At 31.8% G+C, this 21,647-nt stretch overlaps 1 protein-coding gene and 1 long non-coding RNA gene across 3 annotated transcripts in view; one reads left to right on the top strand and one right to left on the bottom strand.

Annotated features, from left to right (window-relative positions):
* LOC108000325 (receptor-type tyrosine-protein phosphatase kappa) overlaps nt 1-15,303 on the bottom strand; it is a 93,795-nt gene extending 78,492 nt beyond the window's left edge. The window contains exons 1-2 of one of the 2 annotated variants that reach the window (XM_017060764.3): nt 13,503-15,303; nt 83-350 (exon numbers count right to left, since the gene is read on the bottom strand). In XM_017060764.3, the coding sequence (XP_016916253.1) occupies nt 83-347 (265 nt within the window). In that variant the 5' untranslated portion in view covers nt 348-350; nt 13,503-15,303. The remainder of the gene's footprint in view (nt 1-82; nt 351-13,502) is intronic. The other variant, XM_017060693.3, reaches the window with a different exon arrangement.
* LOC114576831 (uncharacterized) overlaps nt 1-21,256 on the top strand; it is a 187,376-nt gene extending 166,120 nt beyond the window's left edge. The window contains exons 4-5 of the long non-coding RNA XR_009831118.1: nt 16,711-19,895; nt 19,977-21,256. This is a non-coding gene — a long non-coding RNA (uncharacterized LOC114576831). The remainder of the gene's footprint in view (nt 1-16,710; nt 19,896-19,976) is intronic.
* Nucleotides 21,257-21,647: the final 391 nt, after the last annotated feature.

Below are 21,647 nucleotides of genomic sequence, written 5' to 3'. Positions count from 1 at the left end.
TACTCGAACGTTATAATTCGTTTAAATAAAAGGTATTAGATATTCGGAATGGAAGGGAAGGAAAAATTGAAAAGAATCTCACCGAAAGAGATGAGGCCGCTGTTGAGCATCGAGAGCTTAATCTGGCTGGGAATGGAGGCGATGCTGTGGCCAGGATTAAGATGACGCTTCCTGGGCGGTTTCTCCGGCGCCCTGGGCGCGCTTCTGCTCCTGTGATGATGATGGTGCCTCCTGTGCGAGTGGGAATGGGAACCGGCGGCGGTCGAGGTGGCACCGGTCCGATCCGAGCCGACGCTGCTCAACCCGAGGACACCGCCGCCGGTCGACTGCGTTCGCAGCGACGACATTTTCTGCGAAAACAGGCGGAATCGGTATTGTTAGATATGCATTTCTTTTTTTATTCTTGTGTTTCGTCGATCGACGCCGCATAATTGCAAGTTCGTCGTCGGCGCGTTAAACCGTGAATCATTATACTCTTGTTGAAGATTCGATTTTAACCGTGGACGGCGCATTGTTGTCAGTGAAAAAGTGTATGTATCGATAATTTACAAAAGAAGGAATGGAGGAAAGAGGGGAGGGAGTTTAATTTAATTTTCTTGACAGCGAGCAGTGTTAATGCATCGATCAAAGTTTGCTTTCGTGCATTTCTAATTAGATATTTCAAAAGGAAAAGGGAGTCGTTGTTGCAGAAAACGAGGGACGTGTATTATTGTTTAACGTTTCTTAATTTTTCTTTCTGATTTATTTTTAGGAAGATAATGATGATTCGAGTAATGTTAAATTGATATTGATTAATAATTTTCACGTTGATCCTACGAAACGATTGCATATTAATGATTAATTATATCGATATTAAGTAAATTAAAGTACCAAGATGAAATTACAAATTATCATTAAAAAATTTACTCTTCCTCGTTATTTTTATTTTACATCCATTGCCAAATATCTATCCGACAATCGATTCATCGAAGTAATATCTTAACGAAGCAAATATTTTCATCTCATTCAAGATTCGTGAAATTATTAACAAACGATCGAAAAATTAATATCAACGAATCATCAATCGAACGATATCGATGAAACGAATATCTTGCCAAAAACACGTCGTCGTCAAATTTTTGCCACAATCGGGACGAGAAAACGAAATGATAAAAGACTTGTAAATTCCTCCATGCAATATTCATTCGTACGAACAATCCTCCCATTGAAACGTATGACGAACCTTCGAGAAGTTCTCGGTCTCGGTAGCGTATTTCGGGCTGAATCCCGTATTGTGCTCTCTAATCAACCGGCGCAACGAGATCCACACAGCTTTCCACGCGCCATCGATCGTGGGATCCTTAGATTTCGCGGACGATTTCCCCCGCCCGATCCGATCTAAAACTGGAAGAGAATCCCGCGTTTCAACCTCCTCCCCCAACGGCGAGAATAGAACAGAGACAACAAGAGATTCGGCCAACAGTTGGCCGAAACGAAAACTGGCTTCTCGCACGCGTGTCGTGCAATTCGAAAGATCTTTGATTCTTCGCTACGAAATTCGAGATCGGTTCGATCGATCGGGGTTTTTCATCGAGAGAATTGTAGAAAAGAGATTAGTGGAGATTTTTGTAACAGTGATTTAGAGATGATGGATTGTTTTTAATTTAAAGAATATACGTATTCTCGGTGAAATGATGATGATTTCTTCTTAGTTGTGGGATCGTTAATTCGGAAATGGTGAATCGTTTTTCTATTAAATAAAAAATAGATATACGTCAAAAGTAAATTTGGCGAAATATTTATTTTAAATCTGTAGAATTAATATCGTCGAAAAATGGAAAGTCCAATTTTTTACGATATAAGCTATTGTTTTGTGGAAGATTTAGGACTCGTGGGAAAAAAAGTAACGTCAAATGTATCTTTCGTTATCGTAATTGGAAAGAAGAATGCAATTAATGGACAGTTAATGGATTAATTGCAAAAAACATTTTTGCTCCTTTTTAATACGAAATTTTATTATAAAAATAAGATATTCGTTTTATTTTTCGCTACTTTATTTTCTACAATTTAATTTTTCCAAGGATTATCGATGAATTCTTGCTTTTTATAATCTTGATAGAATTTTTCATATTTCTTTTTCCTTTTTTTTTTTAAATTGAAACGTAGGTTCGCTTCGTTTTTCAGTTTCGAAACTCGCGATCCATGTTGAAATTGAAATGTTTGCTTGGAAATATAAATTGAAGTTATTGACAGTTCGAGGGTTTTGATTAACTCTGAGCTATAATCAAATATGAGGTTTTCACACTAGTTTTAGTTTTAGAAACGGCGCTTGAATTATTTGTTCGTATTACGTGTGATATATTTAATATTTCGTTTTAAATAATATTATATTTTTTTTCATTCTCTCTCCTCTATAAAAATATCCAGAATTTTTAAAAAAAAAATTGTACAGTATTATTATGTTCATAGCAAATTCTAGACAATTTACTTTATTTATTTTAATTCTTCAAAATTAATTCTATACCCAAACAATTTTCACTTTTTTCACAATAAGGAGACGAAAAAAAGAAATATCGAAATACTAAGATTTCCTTTAGAATATGTATTCTTTTTTAAATAAATCATTTTTCGCGTGTCAAAAAGCATACATTGATAAAAATACTTGGTAGTTTCATTCGTTCTTTCGTAAATCTATAATTAAAAGTTTCCGTGCTTATTTTTCCCTATTTTTCATTCCTATAATTATTTACCTCACGTCCCGTAAATTTTTCTTATCGCCTTATTTACGTTAAAAACATTCTACATCTAAAAAAAAATAGGAAGAAAGTTTGTTTTTAATTTAAAATATAATTTAAAAATCACCCCTATTTTAAACCCTATCTTCAAGGTAAAAGAAATATTTAATAAAATAAAAACTTATATATCCATTTTATTCTAAACTCTCCGTCAAATTTTAATCATCTCCGATCAAAAAGATAAACGTGACCATATCGAAATCATAAAAATAGTTTGATCCTTAAATAGACCAAACAAATCTAAAATTTCTCCAACCCTCGTCGAATCGCAAACACCTTTCCATCCCATTATCCCGAATTTCGACCGAATTAATCAGCCACGATAATTACACCTCGATAAATATTCCCGTTCAATTAGGGAATGCGCATATCCTGCAATTACAATCCATCCGAGTTGAGCAATTTCTCGAGTAACAAAAGAAAACAAAACTAGGGAGAATTTCGCGCGAGACGAAAAACAGAAGCACCGCGGGAATAATTCGGTCACGTTCCTCCACGGTCGTTTGTGTGCACATATTTGTCGACAAAAATCGTGAACCGCTCGTCGTCAACCGTTGAAGGATGCATTGTATCGCGTGCAATGTAAATTTAGCGATACCGAGATTTTCCCCTGTCTCCTCGAATACCGAAAATATCCCTAGGATAGTTGCGTAACGAAGATGACTGTTGCGCGCGAGAATCGTGACAATCCTTTGTTACGTACGACCATGTTGATTCGTTGTACTTATATATATATTTATATATATTTATATCGGCGTCTTTCTACTTTGCAACTGCGCCACATATATGCATATGGAAATGTTTCAGAGATCTGTGCACACGTTAGGATTCTGAGAGTTTCTAGGAATTTTTTTTTTTGTGTTCGAGAATATCCTGGAAGTTACTTTGCAAAACGATGAGAATATTTTATCGATACTGTATTTTAAATGTTGCTCAACGTTGAAATGCTGATATTATTATTCGGTATTTTCGCGAGGCACTTTATATTGCCAAATATTTTCTATTTTATACGCTTTGATCGTTTTTAGTAATTTTGTCGCCAAGATCCCTTTTATTAAATTTCTTTATATATCTTATTGTTCTGTTGTTCTTTACGATTTTTTTTTATTATTGGAATTAATGCGTTTGGACTAATCTTCTATCTCTAAAATATTTATCGTTACATATCTTTAAACTCTATCTCTTTGGAATTTCTGAGCTATTATTATTGAAATTCTTTTTTAAGTATAATCCAAATATCCAATCACTTTCTATATTATATTAATAATTAATTAACCTGTTTATTGTATCAATTATTCGATCAAAGAACCTTGGCTTTCTTAATCTTTCACTTTTAAATTCTTATTCATGAAATGGAGGCACAAAAAAACGCACCTTTCATCTCTCCATTTCTCTATTCCATTCCTTTTCCGTTTTAAATCGTCAGAGGTAACGCTAGCAACAATATTTTCAGTTGAAACGTTTATTACGATAAAACATTGAATTCTGATTGGATCCCATTGGACAGATTTTAGTTTCTATTTCCCATTTTTTCTTATTATATTTCCTCCTATCCCCTTCTTTTTAGACAACTTCCTCCCGCGTTTCTTTCTTCGCTAATCCGCTTGGAAGAAAACAATTTCCCGACAAAAGGTTTATAATAAAAGCGAAGTAAAATTTCTCAAATTAGAGAATATTGCATCTCTTTCCTTAAATGCTTCTTTAAAGAATTCGTATTTCTTAAGATTTGCCTAATTTTAGAGCAAATGAATGAAATGTTCAAATTATTCTATCCATTTTTCTTTTTTGATAGATAAAATCATATAACGAGAAATTTTTAATTTTCTCTTACGCAGAAATATCGTAAAATTCTATGGATTAATTGCGTAAAATATTCAATAATAAGATTGCGATAAATAATAAAAATAAGTGATTTATCACGTGACGAAAATATACTTATTTTATTGATCTACGAAAAATACCCAATTCTAATAAGATTCGAACAAATAAAAATTTGTAGTTTACGAATGTGTTGATTAAAATTTCTATAATTCTAATTTAAAGAAGAAAGTTTTCGAACTAAAAAAAAAAAAAATAATAAACACGGTGTTCACTGTGCAAGTGGAAGCGAATACTTGGTGGAAAGTAAATTGCTGCGTGAAAATGTAACCTAGCAGAGACATTCAAGAGCATTCGGTACAGTTTCGTTCGATGTGATAATTGAGAATAAACACGTGATGGCGATAACAGCGTCAAACTATTATATTCTAATTACTATTGCCACGTATATGATTTCGCGACTCGATTATTATCCGAATGAAACTTTAATTAATTAAACGTGATTGTTCGATACGAATTGAATTATGAGTGAATGGGGATCTTCTTTATTAACCACGTTCACGAGACAATGTTCCGTAATTCTTTTCCCCGTTTTCTAAATTTTATAAAAAGATAAAAATGTCATCGAGTAGGAAATTTCATGTATTTGAAAGAAAATTTAATCAATTTCACAATATTGGAAAAGACGTATGTATCATATGTATCAGAAGTAAAGAAATTATGAAAATCTTGTAATAATATCGATGATATTGTGTTATATAAAGTAAAATTTTATCTTCCATAAAGAATTGCAAGATTAATTTGATATTAACTTTATAATAATTTTATATTAATATTTCATTTAAAATGCACACAGTGGATCAAGGCTAAAATGTCTAATAACGAAGCTATTATCCAGAACGTTCAAGTAGAAACGCAAGTAGACCCGTATATGATCAGACCGAATGGGTCTGACATACGACGTTTATTTCACTTGCAGGTAACTCGTATAATGGCCTACCATCGAGACATGAACTCCTATTCTTCTGAATACATCATTTTGATCATTGTTAAAAATTAATTCTGAAATATAATTTCAATAATTCTTTCTTGTCCTCTATTCGATATACATATCAAATTAATTACAACAAATTAACAAATTATCGAGTTTAACCTATACATTTTTCTTCTAAATTAATTAATAACGAAATTATTTTGAAAAAATACATTCTGAAAAATTCTAAGATTCGAAATTACAATTATACATTAACGTTCAGCTATAAAGGAATAAATATACAAATGTTTCAAAATGATTCAAAAAAAGTGTTTGAAAAAAGAAGTTGGAAATTTTAATGCGATACAAGCGTTACAAAATTCCTGGAATATTGGTTCTTTTGGATAAGAATTTATATTTGAAAAATACCACGATAGAATTTCTTTTTCCAGACTCATTGTGTTGCTTTTATTATCCCTTATTTCTCTTTCTCTGCTCCATGATCGATCGGTCCACGCGGAGCTTTTCAAGTGCTTTTCACCGTAAAAATCATTTCAATGCACCCCTAATGTTTCAACGATTTCGAGCATCGACTTTAATCCCTATGGTTCTTAATCGTATATCCTTTAAAGACTTTCGAGTCACTCCCAGTCCTCTCTCTCTCTCCCACCCTTTTTCCATCCACCATTTAAATAATTCCATTTTCTTCGAGCAGCCAGTCCATTGTATCGAATTCAAAGTGGATGTTGTGGAATTGTTTTAACCGTGTTCGTTCAGAGCGTACCAGTGAGGAAAATATTAAAATTTTTGCGACGATATTGATTGAAAATCTACGGAGTTGAACAATAATTTTTGTGAAATGTGAGATTTTACATGAGAATAATATTTTCGTTTATTGAATATCCCTTTGTATCTGATGTAACGAATCTTTAAACTCGAAGATATTTGTGTAACAATCGATATATCTTACGCAGTAATTGAATATTAAAAACGAAATGTTATTCTACTTGGAAAATCCTCAAATCTTAAATTCATCAGATATCGAGATATCCTCTTTAAAAGAAAATACAAGAACTATTTACAAAAATCAATACGAATTTATCAAACATACGATCCACTTACATTATCAAAAACCAAATTAACCAACTTTGTAAATTTTTAAAATTTTTAAATTTCAAAACATATTATCCAACTTTTTATAGATGATTGTCTTCTTTCAAATATTTCACAATATTTATAACATTTTACTAATTATCAGATTATTATTAAAATAAAATCGATTTAATCAATTTCGGTCTAGTGAGAAAATATTAAAAAAGTATCGATATTATCGATTATACTAGGGAATCTCGTTGGCGCGAACAGGAATTTAGAGGTCGACGGTGGTCAATAACCGACCTTCGTCGATGCCTGTGAACGCAACTTACAAAACATTTAAAAATAACCCGCGCGCGCAGCTCTCGAACCGGAAACCTTGAGTTCTTCGAGATCTCGAACGTTGGCTTCTCTCGAGCAGACGGACGCGTATTGTTCGGTCTTGCGACATTTCGTACCGAGAATCTTTTTATTTTTAGAAACATTCAAACTATCCTCCTCGCGTGAAAATTTTCGATTCCAATTCTGTTTTTCAAATATATTTCAGCCTTCGTCTTACTCAACTTTCTCACAAAAATTTCTCTTCCGAACTTACGAATTTCACTTACTTGTGATTTTCCATGTTTTATATATATATATATATTTTTGTGAGAAATACGTGAAAAGGAAATTAAAATTAATGACAGTATCTCTATTATCTCTTTACTTACAATTAAAAATATTTAATTGCATTATAATTCATAATTCTTATAATGTTACAATTATATATAATTAATAAATTTTACAATTGCGCAATTCAATAATTTTCCACGTTCATTAGAAATATAATTTTTATCGTGAAGCGAAGTGTACGAATATATTTCGTCGCGAGAATGAATCTGTTATAATAATGACATTTCAGAACGTCTTATTCCTCTTATTCTTTTGTTCTATCCATCATGAATCTTTGATAATCTCGCCGGCTTTCATTGACAGGAGGAAGCTTTGAATATTCGAGTTTCGTGCCTGTCGAGAAAATGTTTTTCTCACGGTGATAACGAAGTTTTGTGCATCTCGAAACGGCGTAAGTGTGTCTTTTTAATGGAAGAAGATAAAACGATCTTGAAACTTTGTATATGTGTATAAAGTTATTTGTATATCTAGAATATCGTTTCATCGTTTACATTGATCGATTGAAAAATATTTCGATATATATGATATTGAGAAGGAATATTTTTCAATACATAAAAGAAAATAAGATAGAATAATTTTTATTGATTTCCTTTCAACGTGATTTTAACTGATCATGGCATGTAATATATAATGAAATTTTTTAATATAAGTACACAATATAAATAAAAAAGGAAAAGAAATTCTTTGGAAAGTTTTTAAACCCAATTACGATTAAAGTTGAATAACGAGAAGATAATTCTATCGAGAATAATTCCTCTTAACGAAACCTCAATGAAAAACTCATCGATGTATTTATTTTAACTTTCGACTCTGTTTCTCATCCACTCGCCTCATCCTTTTCTATATTCGACAAAATAAAAAAGGAAACTTGGAGCCATATTGAGATTAAATTTCGATTCCATTATATTCCTAGATACTCATCTTGGATCTCGATTTTACAGTTATATTACATTTTTACTACAGTTTCTTGGATCTTCTCGACAAATAATCGCCTGCTGTTTCACAAATATTCGCGCAAAATCTTTCGAAAAAGATTTAATTCTTAACAATTTACGAAACAACTATCCTCCATCACCATCCATCACTACAATCCACGTAGAAACCTTTCAAAAAAACCTTTCTTCGACTAACAGCTCTACAATTTCCACTCGCAAAACAATATTTCCAATATTTCAACTCCCTCGCGCCATCACGTTCGCTTTTTCAGTCCTCCATCCCTCCCACGCGTGCAAGAAACGCGAAAACCTGTCGCAAGCTACGTGACCACGTCCTGACCACGACCATCCATATCCATCCATCCATCTATCCATCCATTTCGTGCCATTCTTGAGGAAGAAGGGTTATCCTTCTTTGGAAATGCATGCAAAATCGAAGGGAGGAGGATAGATACGATCTCGTCGACATCGTTAATCGGGTGTTTCCGTTCGATCCGTGCACCACCACCACCCCTCCTCGTGGCGGCTGCACGCTCGTGTAAATCCAACGGTATTCAACGACGATGTGCATTAAGACCAAGCTCGCCGGTAAAGCACCGTAATTCTGCGGCTTAAACGTTTACGCGGTTATTATTCGACGATAAATCCTCGACTAGGCGCGTGCATTTCGCGGTGACTCGAAACGATCCGTTTTATTAACCCCTTGACGGCGTTCCTCGTGTTTCGTGAGCCCGCGTAATAGATTGTCGAACAATAAATTTCCCTCCTCCCTATTCAGATCTCGCTTCAAATGTTTTTAAATCGAAGATATATTTGGAAATAATAAAACTGTCTTCGTTCGTGTATGAATGTATATATATATATCATTTTGCATAAAAGATGTATGGGTGTATCGGTGTCATTTTTACGTGAATCGTTTGTTTCGACTCGAAATTTAGTTGTGCAAAAAATTGAATCGAAAAATCAAAAGCTGGGGTATTTTAACTGTCGAGAAAAAAAGTGTAGGATAAAAGAGAAAAAAAAAAAAAATCTCGATGAATTTGCCGTCGAGGAACCGTTCCATCTTCTTACCGATAGGGACGATAATTACATTATTCTTCGTAATTACGTGACACGACGATTCGAATCCTGTCTCTTTGAGGAGATTAATCCGATTCGCGAAAATTAAGAATGCCACAGAACGAATTTATCGTCGGTCGTTGACTCGAGTTTACGAGCATTCCGCGAGAATCTCCTCTTCGAGATTCTTTTTTATTCTTTCCTTCCTCCTCTTATCTTCACCTTTTCTCGCTATCTTTTCTTTCTTCTCCTTTCCTTTCTCTTCTTCGTGCATATTTCTTCTTTATTTCTTTTTTCTTTCTTTTTTTTTCTTAATTTTTCGATTATAAATTCGACGATTATCTCTAGAACGTTAAATTTCACGAACGTTTCACTTTTATATCGTGTCGCCCGCATTATCTGCCCTAACTGACTTAACAGCCTCCTCGAGGAACAATGTCAAGCAGCCCTCATTGTCTAGTCTTCCAGTTTCAGCAAAGGCTTCTTCCACTTTCACTCGTGGCAACGAGACTTTTCGACGATGATTGCGCGCAACGTTGTTTGAAAATATATTTCTGGATATTTTGTTATTTGCAGCTTGTTCCACCAGTGATGTTTTCTATCCGTTTGGAATTGTATTATATCGGATTCTTTTCGATTTTGCTACGTAGAATCTATTTTTTTGTATTTTAGATACATTATTGATGGATACTTCCATAAGAAAGTAGAAGCTAATTAGAGATTTTACTATTTTTCATATAACGTGTAAATTTTCATACCTTCAATAACAAAACTATCAAATCTATTAAAATAATTACATAAATTCATCCGAAGATAAAAATTGGATAAATAACCGAGATAAATTAAATTCATAATTCTTTAAAATCATGAACAATGTATACTCCGAATGTATGCACATGTTTTCTCGAATATTTCATCTCGCATTTCGATTTCACTGATTCAATACCGAAGACAGATACAAGTAAATTGATAAATTTATGACAGTAAATGATAAACAAAATTATTGAAGCGAAATGATGGGTATGCTTGCAAAGAACTTTAAAAATAAAATCGATTCATGTTTACGAAACATCATTAAATTAATACTGTTACATTAAGTGAATCTGTCAAGATTAATTATTAACAGAAAAATTTAACATTTATTAAATTAAATAATTCTATTGAAAGATAATTTTTTTTTAATTGTTATAATTATGTGCAAACCTAACCTATACAATCCTTCGCGACGAGTAAATTTTATGTGAGTGGAAAAATCCTTTTAGATCTTTTTGCTATACTTTCGATATTTTTCATTTTCCTAATCATACGTAAAAAAACTTAGTCTTGAAACAAATTGCGCGGATAATTATCGGAGCAATATCTTTAATGGATATTTTTGGGTTAAATCTACTGCACGAGCCCGTATGTTTCCTGACTTAATAACCGACCAGGTTAACCGTAGAACCCACAGGTACAATTGCCCATAGCGCAAATCGTCCATTATTCGAATTTGGTCGTTTTGCTCCTGAGAGATCTCGGTCGAAAGTCGCGAATAATGGATACGAGTGAGAGTTCATGAGAGTGGAAGAACATATAACGATTCGTGTATAAGCGTTAATCTTTTCTCTGATATAATTAATAGAGATTTTTCAACTTTCTCGTTTAAATAAAAATTCAATTGCGATTTTGAAAGATGAATGAAAAAAAAGAAATGAAATAAAAAAAAAGAGGAGGATGAATAAAGAGGAATAAGAATAGGATCATAAAAAGGAAAAGAAGGAGAATACTGAAGAGGAAGCAAAGGAGGATAATAAAAGGGAAGAGGAATAGGATAATAAAAAGGGAGAAAAGGACGGTGATAAAAAGAAAGAGAAAAAGAAGAAAAGTGATAAAGAGAAAGAGGAATAGGGTGATAGAGGAGAAAGAGAAGGGTGATAAATAGGAAAAGGAAAAGAGTGATAAAGTAAAAAAGGAAGAGAATGATAAAAGGAAAAGAAGGAATTGTGATAAGAAAAGTGATTTAATTTTATATGATTAAATTTCATTAGATGCGTCATAAAATTTCTTGGGATATAATTACTGATAATTAAAAATTTATTAAAAAATTAATTACATTAATATTTTATCTTATGCTCATTATTATTTTTTATCCTCAAACTTTATTGAAGTGAATGAAATAAATTCTCGTTTATAAATATCAAGATTCTTTCTTCTAATTACAATTGATAAAAATAATAATAGGAAATTATAATTTTTAATTATAAGAAGTAATTATTAATAATCTTTAAAAATCGTTATTTTAGTATTAAAATTTTTTATAATAAAATTTAAATTATTATTTTAATTAATAAAATATTTTTAATAAGGTACACCTATTGGTCTTATACGTAATAATTAAATAATTTAAATAACCGAGAAAATGATCTTTTAGAAATACAAAATTCTAAAAGATTCAATGCTATTTTGAATTTTAATTTAACTACATCCATTATTATATTTCATTAAGTCAACTATTTTATAACCTCACTTTTCCATCTTTTCGAGAATAATAAAAATTTTTAATATTTTTCTCAATTTAATTATTATATATAATTATATATAATTTTATTTTATATTTAATCATTAACTATCATAGAAAAAGACGAAATCAGTAGTATGTAAATAAATAATAACAAAATAAAAAAACGAAGATATCGATACGTTTGCATTTATACGCAAAAGAATTATTTAAATTGAAACAATGATTACAGAAATTTTCAACGTCAAAATTTCTTTAAGAATAATCTGGGATGAGAAATGATGAGGATTGAAAGAATAATCATCAAAAATATACATATATAGGCTCGTAATGATGCATTTTTCGCACGAAGTAGTTACATTACTAATTGGACAGCTCCTTCAATTCCCAATACTTTGAAATATCGATGTTCAATAAATATGTCTGCAACTATATGTATTCATAAAACGAATACAGAAAAAAAAAATATCGAGAAAGAATATTTTTCATATCTGCATATCTGCATATGCATATGTATAAAATGTATGTAAAAAACATATGTAAAAAATGTATAAAAATATTAATTATCTGTTATTATTATTACAATTGGTAGCAAAAAAGTATGAGAAAATTTTGAATTTAAAAAATATAAATAAAATTAAATTTATATATTTAAAAAAATTTGTACATTTTTAAATTGAAAAAATTAAATAATGGAAAATTTGAAATAAATAAAGAAAGTTGATTTGAAGATTATGTCAAAAAAAATTTAAATCCTTTCAAACAAAAGTTGAAAAGTTGAAAATATAAATTTCAGAAAATAAAAAATTTTTTTTTGAAAAATTAATACATAATTTTCAAAATTTCAAATATCATTTTCTGTATTTACTTATTTCTTTTTTTTTTTTTTAATATATTCGTATCATTTAATATGAAAATCTAATTATTATACAATTTTTCATATTATAAGATGAATAATTTAAAGCAATTTTGAGCAATGAATTTAAGCAATTTTTAATCCAGGAAAGAGAAGACATGTTTTAAATTCTTTTCAAAGACTTAACTATTCACGAACATCATTGTTCGTCGAATACGAAATATTCTCTAGTTTCTTGAAAAATTTCTATCAAGAATTAGAGAGATTTGATGAAAACTTGTTTGAAAATACGAAATTTAATTTTATATTTGAAAACCACACTAATGTTTTAAGAAAATTTTAATGAACACCTGCCTATTTTCAAAAATATTAAATATATGTGTAATGTATAGAAAATTTCTATTTTTATATGTCTAAATGATCTATCTTTGAATTATATTAATGTATAAAAAAAAATGAAAAATTTTAAAAATATTTTAATATTTAAATTATAAACAAATTTAGAAAATTATTTATTATTATTAATTTAGAAAATTAATATTAAGAAATAAAAAAAAAAATTTTTAAATATTCATAATTATTGCTCTATGTCAATATTCTATATTATGTCTTAAATTTCTTAGTACAACATAATAAATATACAACATAATATTTTAATCTTATAGTTCATCTTATATTGAAAATGAATACCTAACCTATAATTAAAAATATACGAAACGATTACATAAATTAATTTTTCAAATATAAAAATTAATGAAAATATTGAATTAATAGAAAATCAATATTATTTATTGTTATAAAGAGAAAGTGAAAAAAAACATACCTTTTAAAAGATTGTCCTAAATTTTCAAGATGATTATACATGTCGAATGCTGTCCAACGATCCATGTGATATTTCTCGTATATATATCTGGTGTCTTAATGGATGTTCGAGATCGCAATGAACATATTGGCAAATAATATCAATATAAAAATAAACGACGCTTCACAATAAACATTTTTATTTTTGGACTCGCCCATCGCAATTATATTTTTTACTTAGCACATTCGAACATGGAATTCAAAATGGAAGATCCACGATCATACACCACTTACAATTTCCCTGATTGTTTTAACCGTTCCACCCCGAATTTTACGATCGATTATATATTTGCGTTTTCGGAATTTCGTCCGCACTCGTGCTTTATTTTGATAGCAATATAAATCAAAAGTTTTAAACATTCTCAAACTATTTTTGTGTCAGGGTACGCGTGGCTTCACTTTGCAACACTACAGTACTACTGACATCAATAATAATAATAGTAATATATTAAATATTAATAATATATCAAATATATAGACGAAAAAATTATAATAAAAAATATTTTTCAAATTATTAATAAAATAAAATAAATATCAACTTTAAAAGAAAAATTAATATATTATATAAATGATTAAATCTATCATTTGACTAGATTTGTCAATGATGACGTAGAACATGGAATATCGATATATCGATCGCATAAATTGAATATCGAATAATCGAATTGCCCAAGAAATAATGGAAATGATAAAAAAATTTGGGTTATAAGAAACAATTTGTATTTTTTGTTAATATTGTTTGCAAAGATATTATTCCACGTGTATATAACATGTTTTTTTACATAAATCCAACACTTTCGCGGGAATATATATTTACGCGAATCGAACTACCGGTGATCCATGCGCAGCGCCACACCGACACTATAGAACCACGTACATGTTAAACTTTCCCTCGCACTTAAAACGATATAAACGCTGAAATTGCTTCATGTAAACATCATTAAACGAAAAAATGATAAGAACATTCGCATACATACCTTGAAGAACAAGCTCGCCAATAGAACGAACACTTCGACCGGCAAAAACAGCTTTTCCACGCGTTTCTCCCAACCTAGACGCGTTTGTATAGGCGTGTACACACGCGGCAACAATGGACAATTGACACCTCTCGATATCCCCTGACGAACAATCGATCGGAATCAAGATAAACAGAGATCCGCGTTGGATAATCGAATACGATGGTGACCAGGCACAGGACGGAATAACAAGCCGAATACACTTCGTACGTGTCAACGGTCAGCTTTCGCTAACTTCACGCCTATATGCCGGTCTTCTCATCGATCCACAGTAAATCTCGTTCGATTCCGTTTGATCTCCGTTAACTTCTCGCGTAACTTGTCTATGAGAGCCAGCCACACATACACATATACATATACGCATATACACCCGTGTATGTGGAGAATAAAACGAGATGGAATAAGACAGGCGATGCTTACGCATATATACGTGCACAAAGAGCGTGCGTTGACAGTAAGAACGAAAAAAAAGAGGCAAACACGAGAGACGAACAATCCGATGAATAGAAATTCGACTGGTTTCACGAATACACGTCTGACACCGGAGTGAGTAACACAACACCACCAGCACGACGACGACGACGACGACGACGGCGACGACGAGCGACGACGACGACGACGACGGCGACGGCGGTGGCACGAAAACGACAACGACGACGACAACGACGTTGACGGGCGCGAAGTCGGTGAGAGACTGGGCGACACGCGACGAGTCACCGTCGACGATGAGTCGAGTCGCTCTGACGAGGATCCTGGGGCCATCAGGCTGCTCGTGAGGGGGTGGAGGCGCCTGAGCGCTGGAGTGGGGGGACTACTAGAGAGAGAGGAACACTGCTCGATGGCTAGTACACGCCGCGCCGGGAAAGGGGAACGACGTGGCGGAGAGGTGGGGACCGCGACGTCGGCGTCGGCGTCGGCGTCGCTTCTTTGCCGAGGGCGTGGTCCTGGTTGCGACTCTTCGCGAGTTGAGAGATAGAAACCGGCCTGATACCGGTGCTACTCTCGACGCTGGAAAATTTCTCGACAGCAAGATTTTCGAAGACTTAACCATACTTGAAAAACCAACTGAAGCGTTTCGTTATTTATTATTGGTATCATTTTTTTCCTGTATTTTATCTTTTTTTTATATATTTTAATAAAGTTCGTTTAAAGTTTGAAGGAAAAGAATGAAGAATAATAGAAGATATTTATTTTTTTTTTTTGCTTTAAGGATTTATAAAAAGGAATTATGTAAGATTTTTAAATGATATTGATATTAGATTGATATTAGATTCTTCTAATATGGTGATTATCATTGGTATATAAATGAATAGTTGAAGTTCGATTGAAATTTGAAGTTGTAATATATATTAATATTATTGATATTAATGTTATTATTATTATTTCTTTATTTATTAAAATAAAATTAATAAAATTTCGTAAATTTTATTAAAATTAGTACAAATGATTTGATTAAACTGTTTTCATTTTTAAGGCAAATTTTAATGGAATTCAATAAATTATTAAAAATATTATCATATAAATTGTATTTATTAAATAAATTAAGAATGTAAATTAAAGGAATAAATTCCCAGCTAAAATATGCAATTATGCTCTGTTTCACTCAGTATATGTCCTTAATAATCCTTCTCAGAAAAGTTTTAATCCTAAAGCTTATGAAACAGTTCATAGTGAATCCTCATTTCGGTACATTGACAGATCCAAAAGGATACAAATTAGGAATCATTAAACGATTTACGTATAATATAATTTCTACGAATTTTCATTCACAATTTAATGCAAAAATCTTATTTAAAAAACACAATAATATCACATAACAGTTTTTAACGAAATTAAAAGACTGAATAGATATATTAATACAATACCTACATACTTCATATTACAATTTTAATTCCATTGTGAGAAAAAATTATTTTCACTTAGATATTAAATTAAAGAATAGATATTGAAGCACATTCAAAGAAATTTAAAATTTCTTTAGATATATACCGTGTAAATTTAAAAATAACTTAAATATTTATCAGTAGTAAAGAGTTAAATTGAACTTCCATAAGGATTATACGTAACAGTATTTTATACTCTTTTCAAGTATATCTATCATTTAACAAAATTCATAAAATACTAATCATATAACACTTCTATCGATTTTTTCAGGTGTCAAGACGAAAATATATTTTCCTCGTGAGTTTCGAAATTGATCCTGCTGTGGTTAAAAGAGAAAACAATGATTCCATTACATTCCCTCGAGATAAAGAAGAAACGATGATACTCAAAGGTTTTAGCCTATTGGAATTGTCACTTTCTGTAGGCAAATCCCTACTGATAGAGATTGAGTAGTACTATTGACACAGTATTTTCGCTTACAATGCACTCTTGCTAGAAAAAAAAAGGTATAAAGATGAAACAGAGGTACAAAGTGATTTTTACATATATATAAGAATAATGAACATAGAAAACATATTTGAAATTAAACTTCAGACTCTTATCTTTATATTAATTCCAATATTTTGCAAATTTTTATTTTTCATATCGATAATAACTATTAATAACATGAAATATATAAATTTTACAACATAACAAAATTTTAAAATTATATCTCCATTTTTTTATTAAATATCAATTAACTTCAATGGCAACAAGAATTTTTAATTGAAATAAATTTCCGTTCTAAATTTCTAATTTACAAAATAATATAAATTATCTTTCCAAGAAATTTCTTTTCAATATTGCAGCTCGTCCACAAAGACGAATGCGTTACGAATACAACACAACGTGAAAATACATACATTCTCGAATTAAAAGTACGAAAAGTTAAAGAAGACGGATATGCACACGAGAGAGGTGTACACGCAAAAATGTTCCCCGGCATAATGTTAACACATGTATCATTCATGATTCATAAATAAGACGACAGCACGATTTTCTACCTAACTCGATTCGCAAACGATTCGAATTGACAAACACTTGGTGTTACGCCGCGGCTGCTAACCCTCGGATTTCCCAGACGAAGCGAAACAACTTGTGCCAAATACAGTTTAACACCGCTTGCATCCCAATAGGCGAGCGCTCTTGAAATATTCCACACCGTGTGCTCTCTGCATGGACGTTGTATTTTTGCAGATCGCCTCCCCTTTTTAAAATTTTCCCCTCCCCCATCGTGATCTCGATACAAGGCAAATATTTTCGCGTCTAACGAAATATATATCCCTCCCCTCCTTTCCTTCCGCTCCGCCGGTGGTCTGATTTTCATCGAAACAATCGGAACGGGATAATTTAATTTTCTTTTCGCTCGATGCGAAAACGAGAGACTCCTTCGTGGAACGCGTGTTGCGAAGAGGGAGGTTGTGTTCTATTTGTTTGCTCGGTTAATAACACGAGGTTTCGTTCGATAGCTTCGATATTTTTCCTTTGATTCCATTGCTCGATTCAGATTTTCAGATACTGGAAACCCTCTAAAAACAATATCGCGTTTCGAGGCTTATTATAAAATTTATTAGAAAATAATAATAGGAATAAGAAAAGTGAATTTTTTTTTCTTTTTAGAAATTCGCTTCGAAGATATTTCGACAGGATTGGTCGATATAATTTGAAAATTTTGAAAAAAGCGGAATCTTGAATTTTGTTTTTAAAATAAAATGTCGAAGGAAAGAGCGAAGAGCGGAAGAGGGAAGGAGAAAAGGAAAGCGGAGCGCGTAAGGGGAAACGGGCAATTTATGGTCAGACGCAGTTTATGTTATCTTCTCTTTTTTATACCGTTTATGATCTATGATTATAAACAAGTTTAAAATAATATATGTTGGACGATAATTTGGTAAACAACCGCAATCTCTTTTTAAACAAAATATTTATTTGGCTCAACTTTCGAATCGAGTCGCTTACTTAACCAATATTTAAAAAATTCCAACAATTTGCATCAGAAATTATATATTAAACCCAAGATATCCCTGTTATTGCCCTCTTCGTTCTTTCAAATTATTCCAAAAATGCGTGTTAATAAAAATTGATACAGATATTTCTGACATATTTATAGCATCTGTGTAACATCTTTGAGGTAATAAATTACTCGTAAGGCTTAAATTTAAATCCAGAGAAATATAGGCAATAAATTTTCCAAAACTTGTATCGTAACGTAATGCTTTATTACAATTAAAAAAATAAAATTTGTACTCCTCCCGATCCTAATTCGATTACCACACACGAGCGCACACGTGCCTGAAACAAAAATATCACACAAAACGAATACAGAGCACAGAGGGACGCAAATATGTTTATCATCGAATTTATCTCAACACGTATAGATGCCAAGAATTTACGATACTCCACGCACTTTTAAATCTTCCACCCCATTCCCTCCGGATCGTTCAACGAATCACTTCGACGGAAAATCCTCTAGTTTTCCCCATCCTGTTCGTCCCCGCATAACATCGTTCTAAGGCTAGACGATCTGAAAACACGAGTCGAGATTATATTATTCGAAAAAAAAGTGGAGAAAAGTAGCGAAAAATGTAGGATCCGCGGAGCTGACCCAATTGGAACGATTGGATGAAGGGGAGGGGAAGAGGATCGTTAATAAAACGTTTAGGTGACATGCCTGACGGTCCACGTCGGACAAGGTTAAGCGGCGACCCTCGAACTTATAAATAACCGCGAAACATTCCCTCACGGAGCAACGCGCTGACTTGGAGAGCGTGGTGGATCGGCATCGAGCCGATGTAGACGCCGCCACGATCAAATTGGGAGGCGTTAATTGGGTCGAGACGGACGTTTCCACTTGATACGCTCCGTGTTTTCCAACTCTGACGCGCGTACGCCTCGATCGACGAGGATACAGATGTGACGTTTTTGCGAGGGATGGAATAACGTTTTTTCGACGAGAAATTTCGAACGAGTCCGGTGAGAATTTGTGAATTCGTTGAAAGAAACATTTTCTGCGTAAAAAATAAAAATAATTGCGCCCTCGAATGAAATCGAAAGAAGTGCTTTGGAAACGATGCAGCGTTTTTGAGGAACCATCCAGCAGGAAACTTTTCTATTAAAGTTTTCAATATTATTACTCGTATTTTCTTGCAACTTAAGAGTTTTTTTTTAACTTGTATATTTTCAGAATGATAGAAGTAATAGGAAACTATGATTGGATAAAAATTCGAGAATTTTTCGTTTCGAGTTTCCGGCTATGTATGAAAGTACGATCTTAGGCACGATTTTAGAGATATAAAAGGTACTTCAAAAAAACGAAATCAGTAGTTTCGAGTAAATTTGGATCGAGCATTTTTATACAGACATTCTTTCTGTGCAATCATTTTTCTTCGAAATTGCGTCACACAAAAATCTACAAAATGGTATTATCCTTTTCAAAAATACCACATTTATATATCTTTTCATATGTTCAATTATATAACGTATTTATCTTCAAATTTTAGAATTATAAAAAAAGTTTAGAAACTTTTGATTGTTGATAAAATTGATGCATAATTAAACCGAACTTCTTCAACAAGGATAATAACTAGGAAGGTCTTCCAAACTTTGAACAACTCTATAAACGATAGTGAATGACCTCGAAAAATCCACGCAGCATAGGTCAGAGAACTCGTCTTCGAGAGGATTACACGCATGCATAGTTAAAAACACGTGTATATAGTTCATTGCCTTCGAATTTCGAAACTTCCCTCATCCAGAAGAAAAATTATACTCAAAAACAAATATTCCTCTCGAGATAGAATAAATCTTCAACCCTTTATTTATATATTGAATTATTTTTATAAAATCGAGCTCAATATTTTCTCTTAAAAAAAACAATGAAAATTAAAAGACGCCAAAAAATTTTCAAAACATCGAAATATCAAATATCGATTTTAACAATTGTACCAGAAGAGAAGGGAAAAAAATGGCCGAATTTCAACGGACATGATCCCAGTTAACAAATGTTCTTTTTTTTTTTTCAAAAATTATCTTTAATGCCAAACAGGCGTGAAACGTGCGAATTGATGGTTAACAAATTCCAATTAACGATAAACGACGAGAATCAATTTATCTTTCGGCAAAGCTTTTACGCGTGTAACAAAAATCATTTTCGATCGACAACGTGACGTGGATTATCGAAATTTTCGGTTTTAACACGGATCGTTAAATGTGTGTAAAGTATGAAAATTGAGACGAGGATTTGATAGACGCGTAACATTGTCAAAAATAAACTGTAAGTGGCAAGATGCAACTTCCTGTTTGAGTTACGTAAGCGGCAAGCTTGTCTTCATTCATTAGCTGTTGCGCTAACAATAAGTCGAAGTGTTCAAAGTCAATAGTATTTTTAACTTTATTGTGTGCGTGTGAAAATCAGTGGACATTATTTTTCTATTTATAGCGTATTTCGATGATTCCATATTTTTCCCCTTTTTCTTTCTTTTTATACCAACGCGATGTTTATTCTATATTGAAAGATAATATAAAAAAAATTATTTATTTTCTTGAAATGTCAATTTTTAAATTTCGAAAGTAATATATTGTATATTTTTTTTCTTATTAATATTTAATATTTTGAACTTCGATAAATATTTTGTAATGTTACATTTTAATGTTTATTCATTATTATTTTGGTTTGCAAAGTTCTTCTCGGAAATATATGTCTGCAACTTGAGAATATATTGCATAAGCATATTATAAATATTTATGGATCTTTAGAAAATAAATTGAATAATTTGGTTAATTCGTTCTTCTATAAATAAATAATTATTCGCAAAATTGTATCCTCCCGAATATGAATCAATAAAATATGAAAATATAGATAAATATGAAAGTATAGATACACGTATACAAATTACATTTAAAAAATATACGTATGAATTACGGGATAAAGTTAAATATTAGATGAAATTTTATTTTCTCACTTCTCGCGAGAAATTTGGGAGAATTGTGTTACGAGACAAAAAAAAAGTATTTTTGTACATGTATTGGACGATGTTCCGCGGAAAGATAAACACGAAGAAAAATGGCGATCACGGAAATAAGAAGGGGAAAAAAGTTGAATAATGTGAAACATTTTGATTTCGTGATAAAGAATTGGTTGGCAACCTTGCTTCGTGCAAAAGCATTTTAAT

The sequence above is a fragment of the Apis cerana genome, linkage group LG9 (assembly GCF_029169275.1).
Source record: "Apis cerana isolate GH-2021 linkage group LG9, AcerK_1.0, whole genome shotgun sequence".
Taxonomy (NCBI): Eukaryota; Metazoa; Arthropoda; class Insecta; order Hymenoptera; family Apidae; genus Apis; species Apis cerana.
This window is presented reverse-complemented; position numbering and strand designations above follow the sequence as displayed.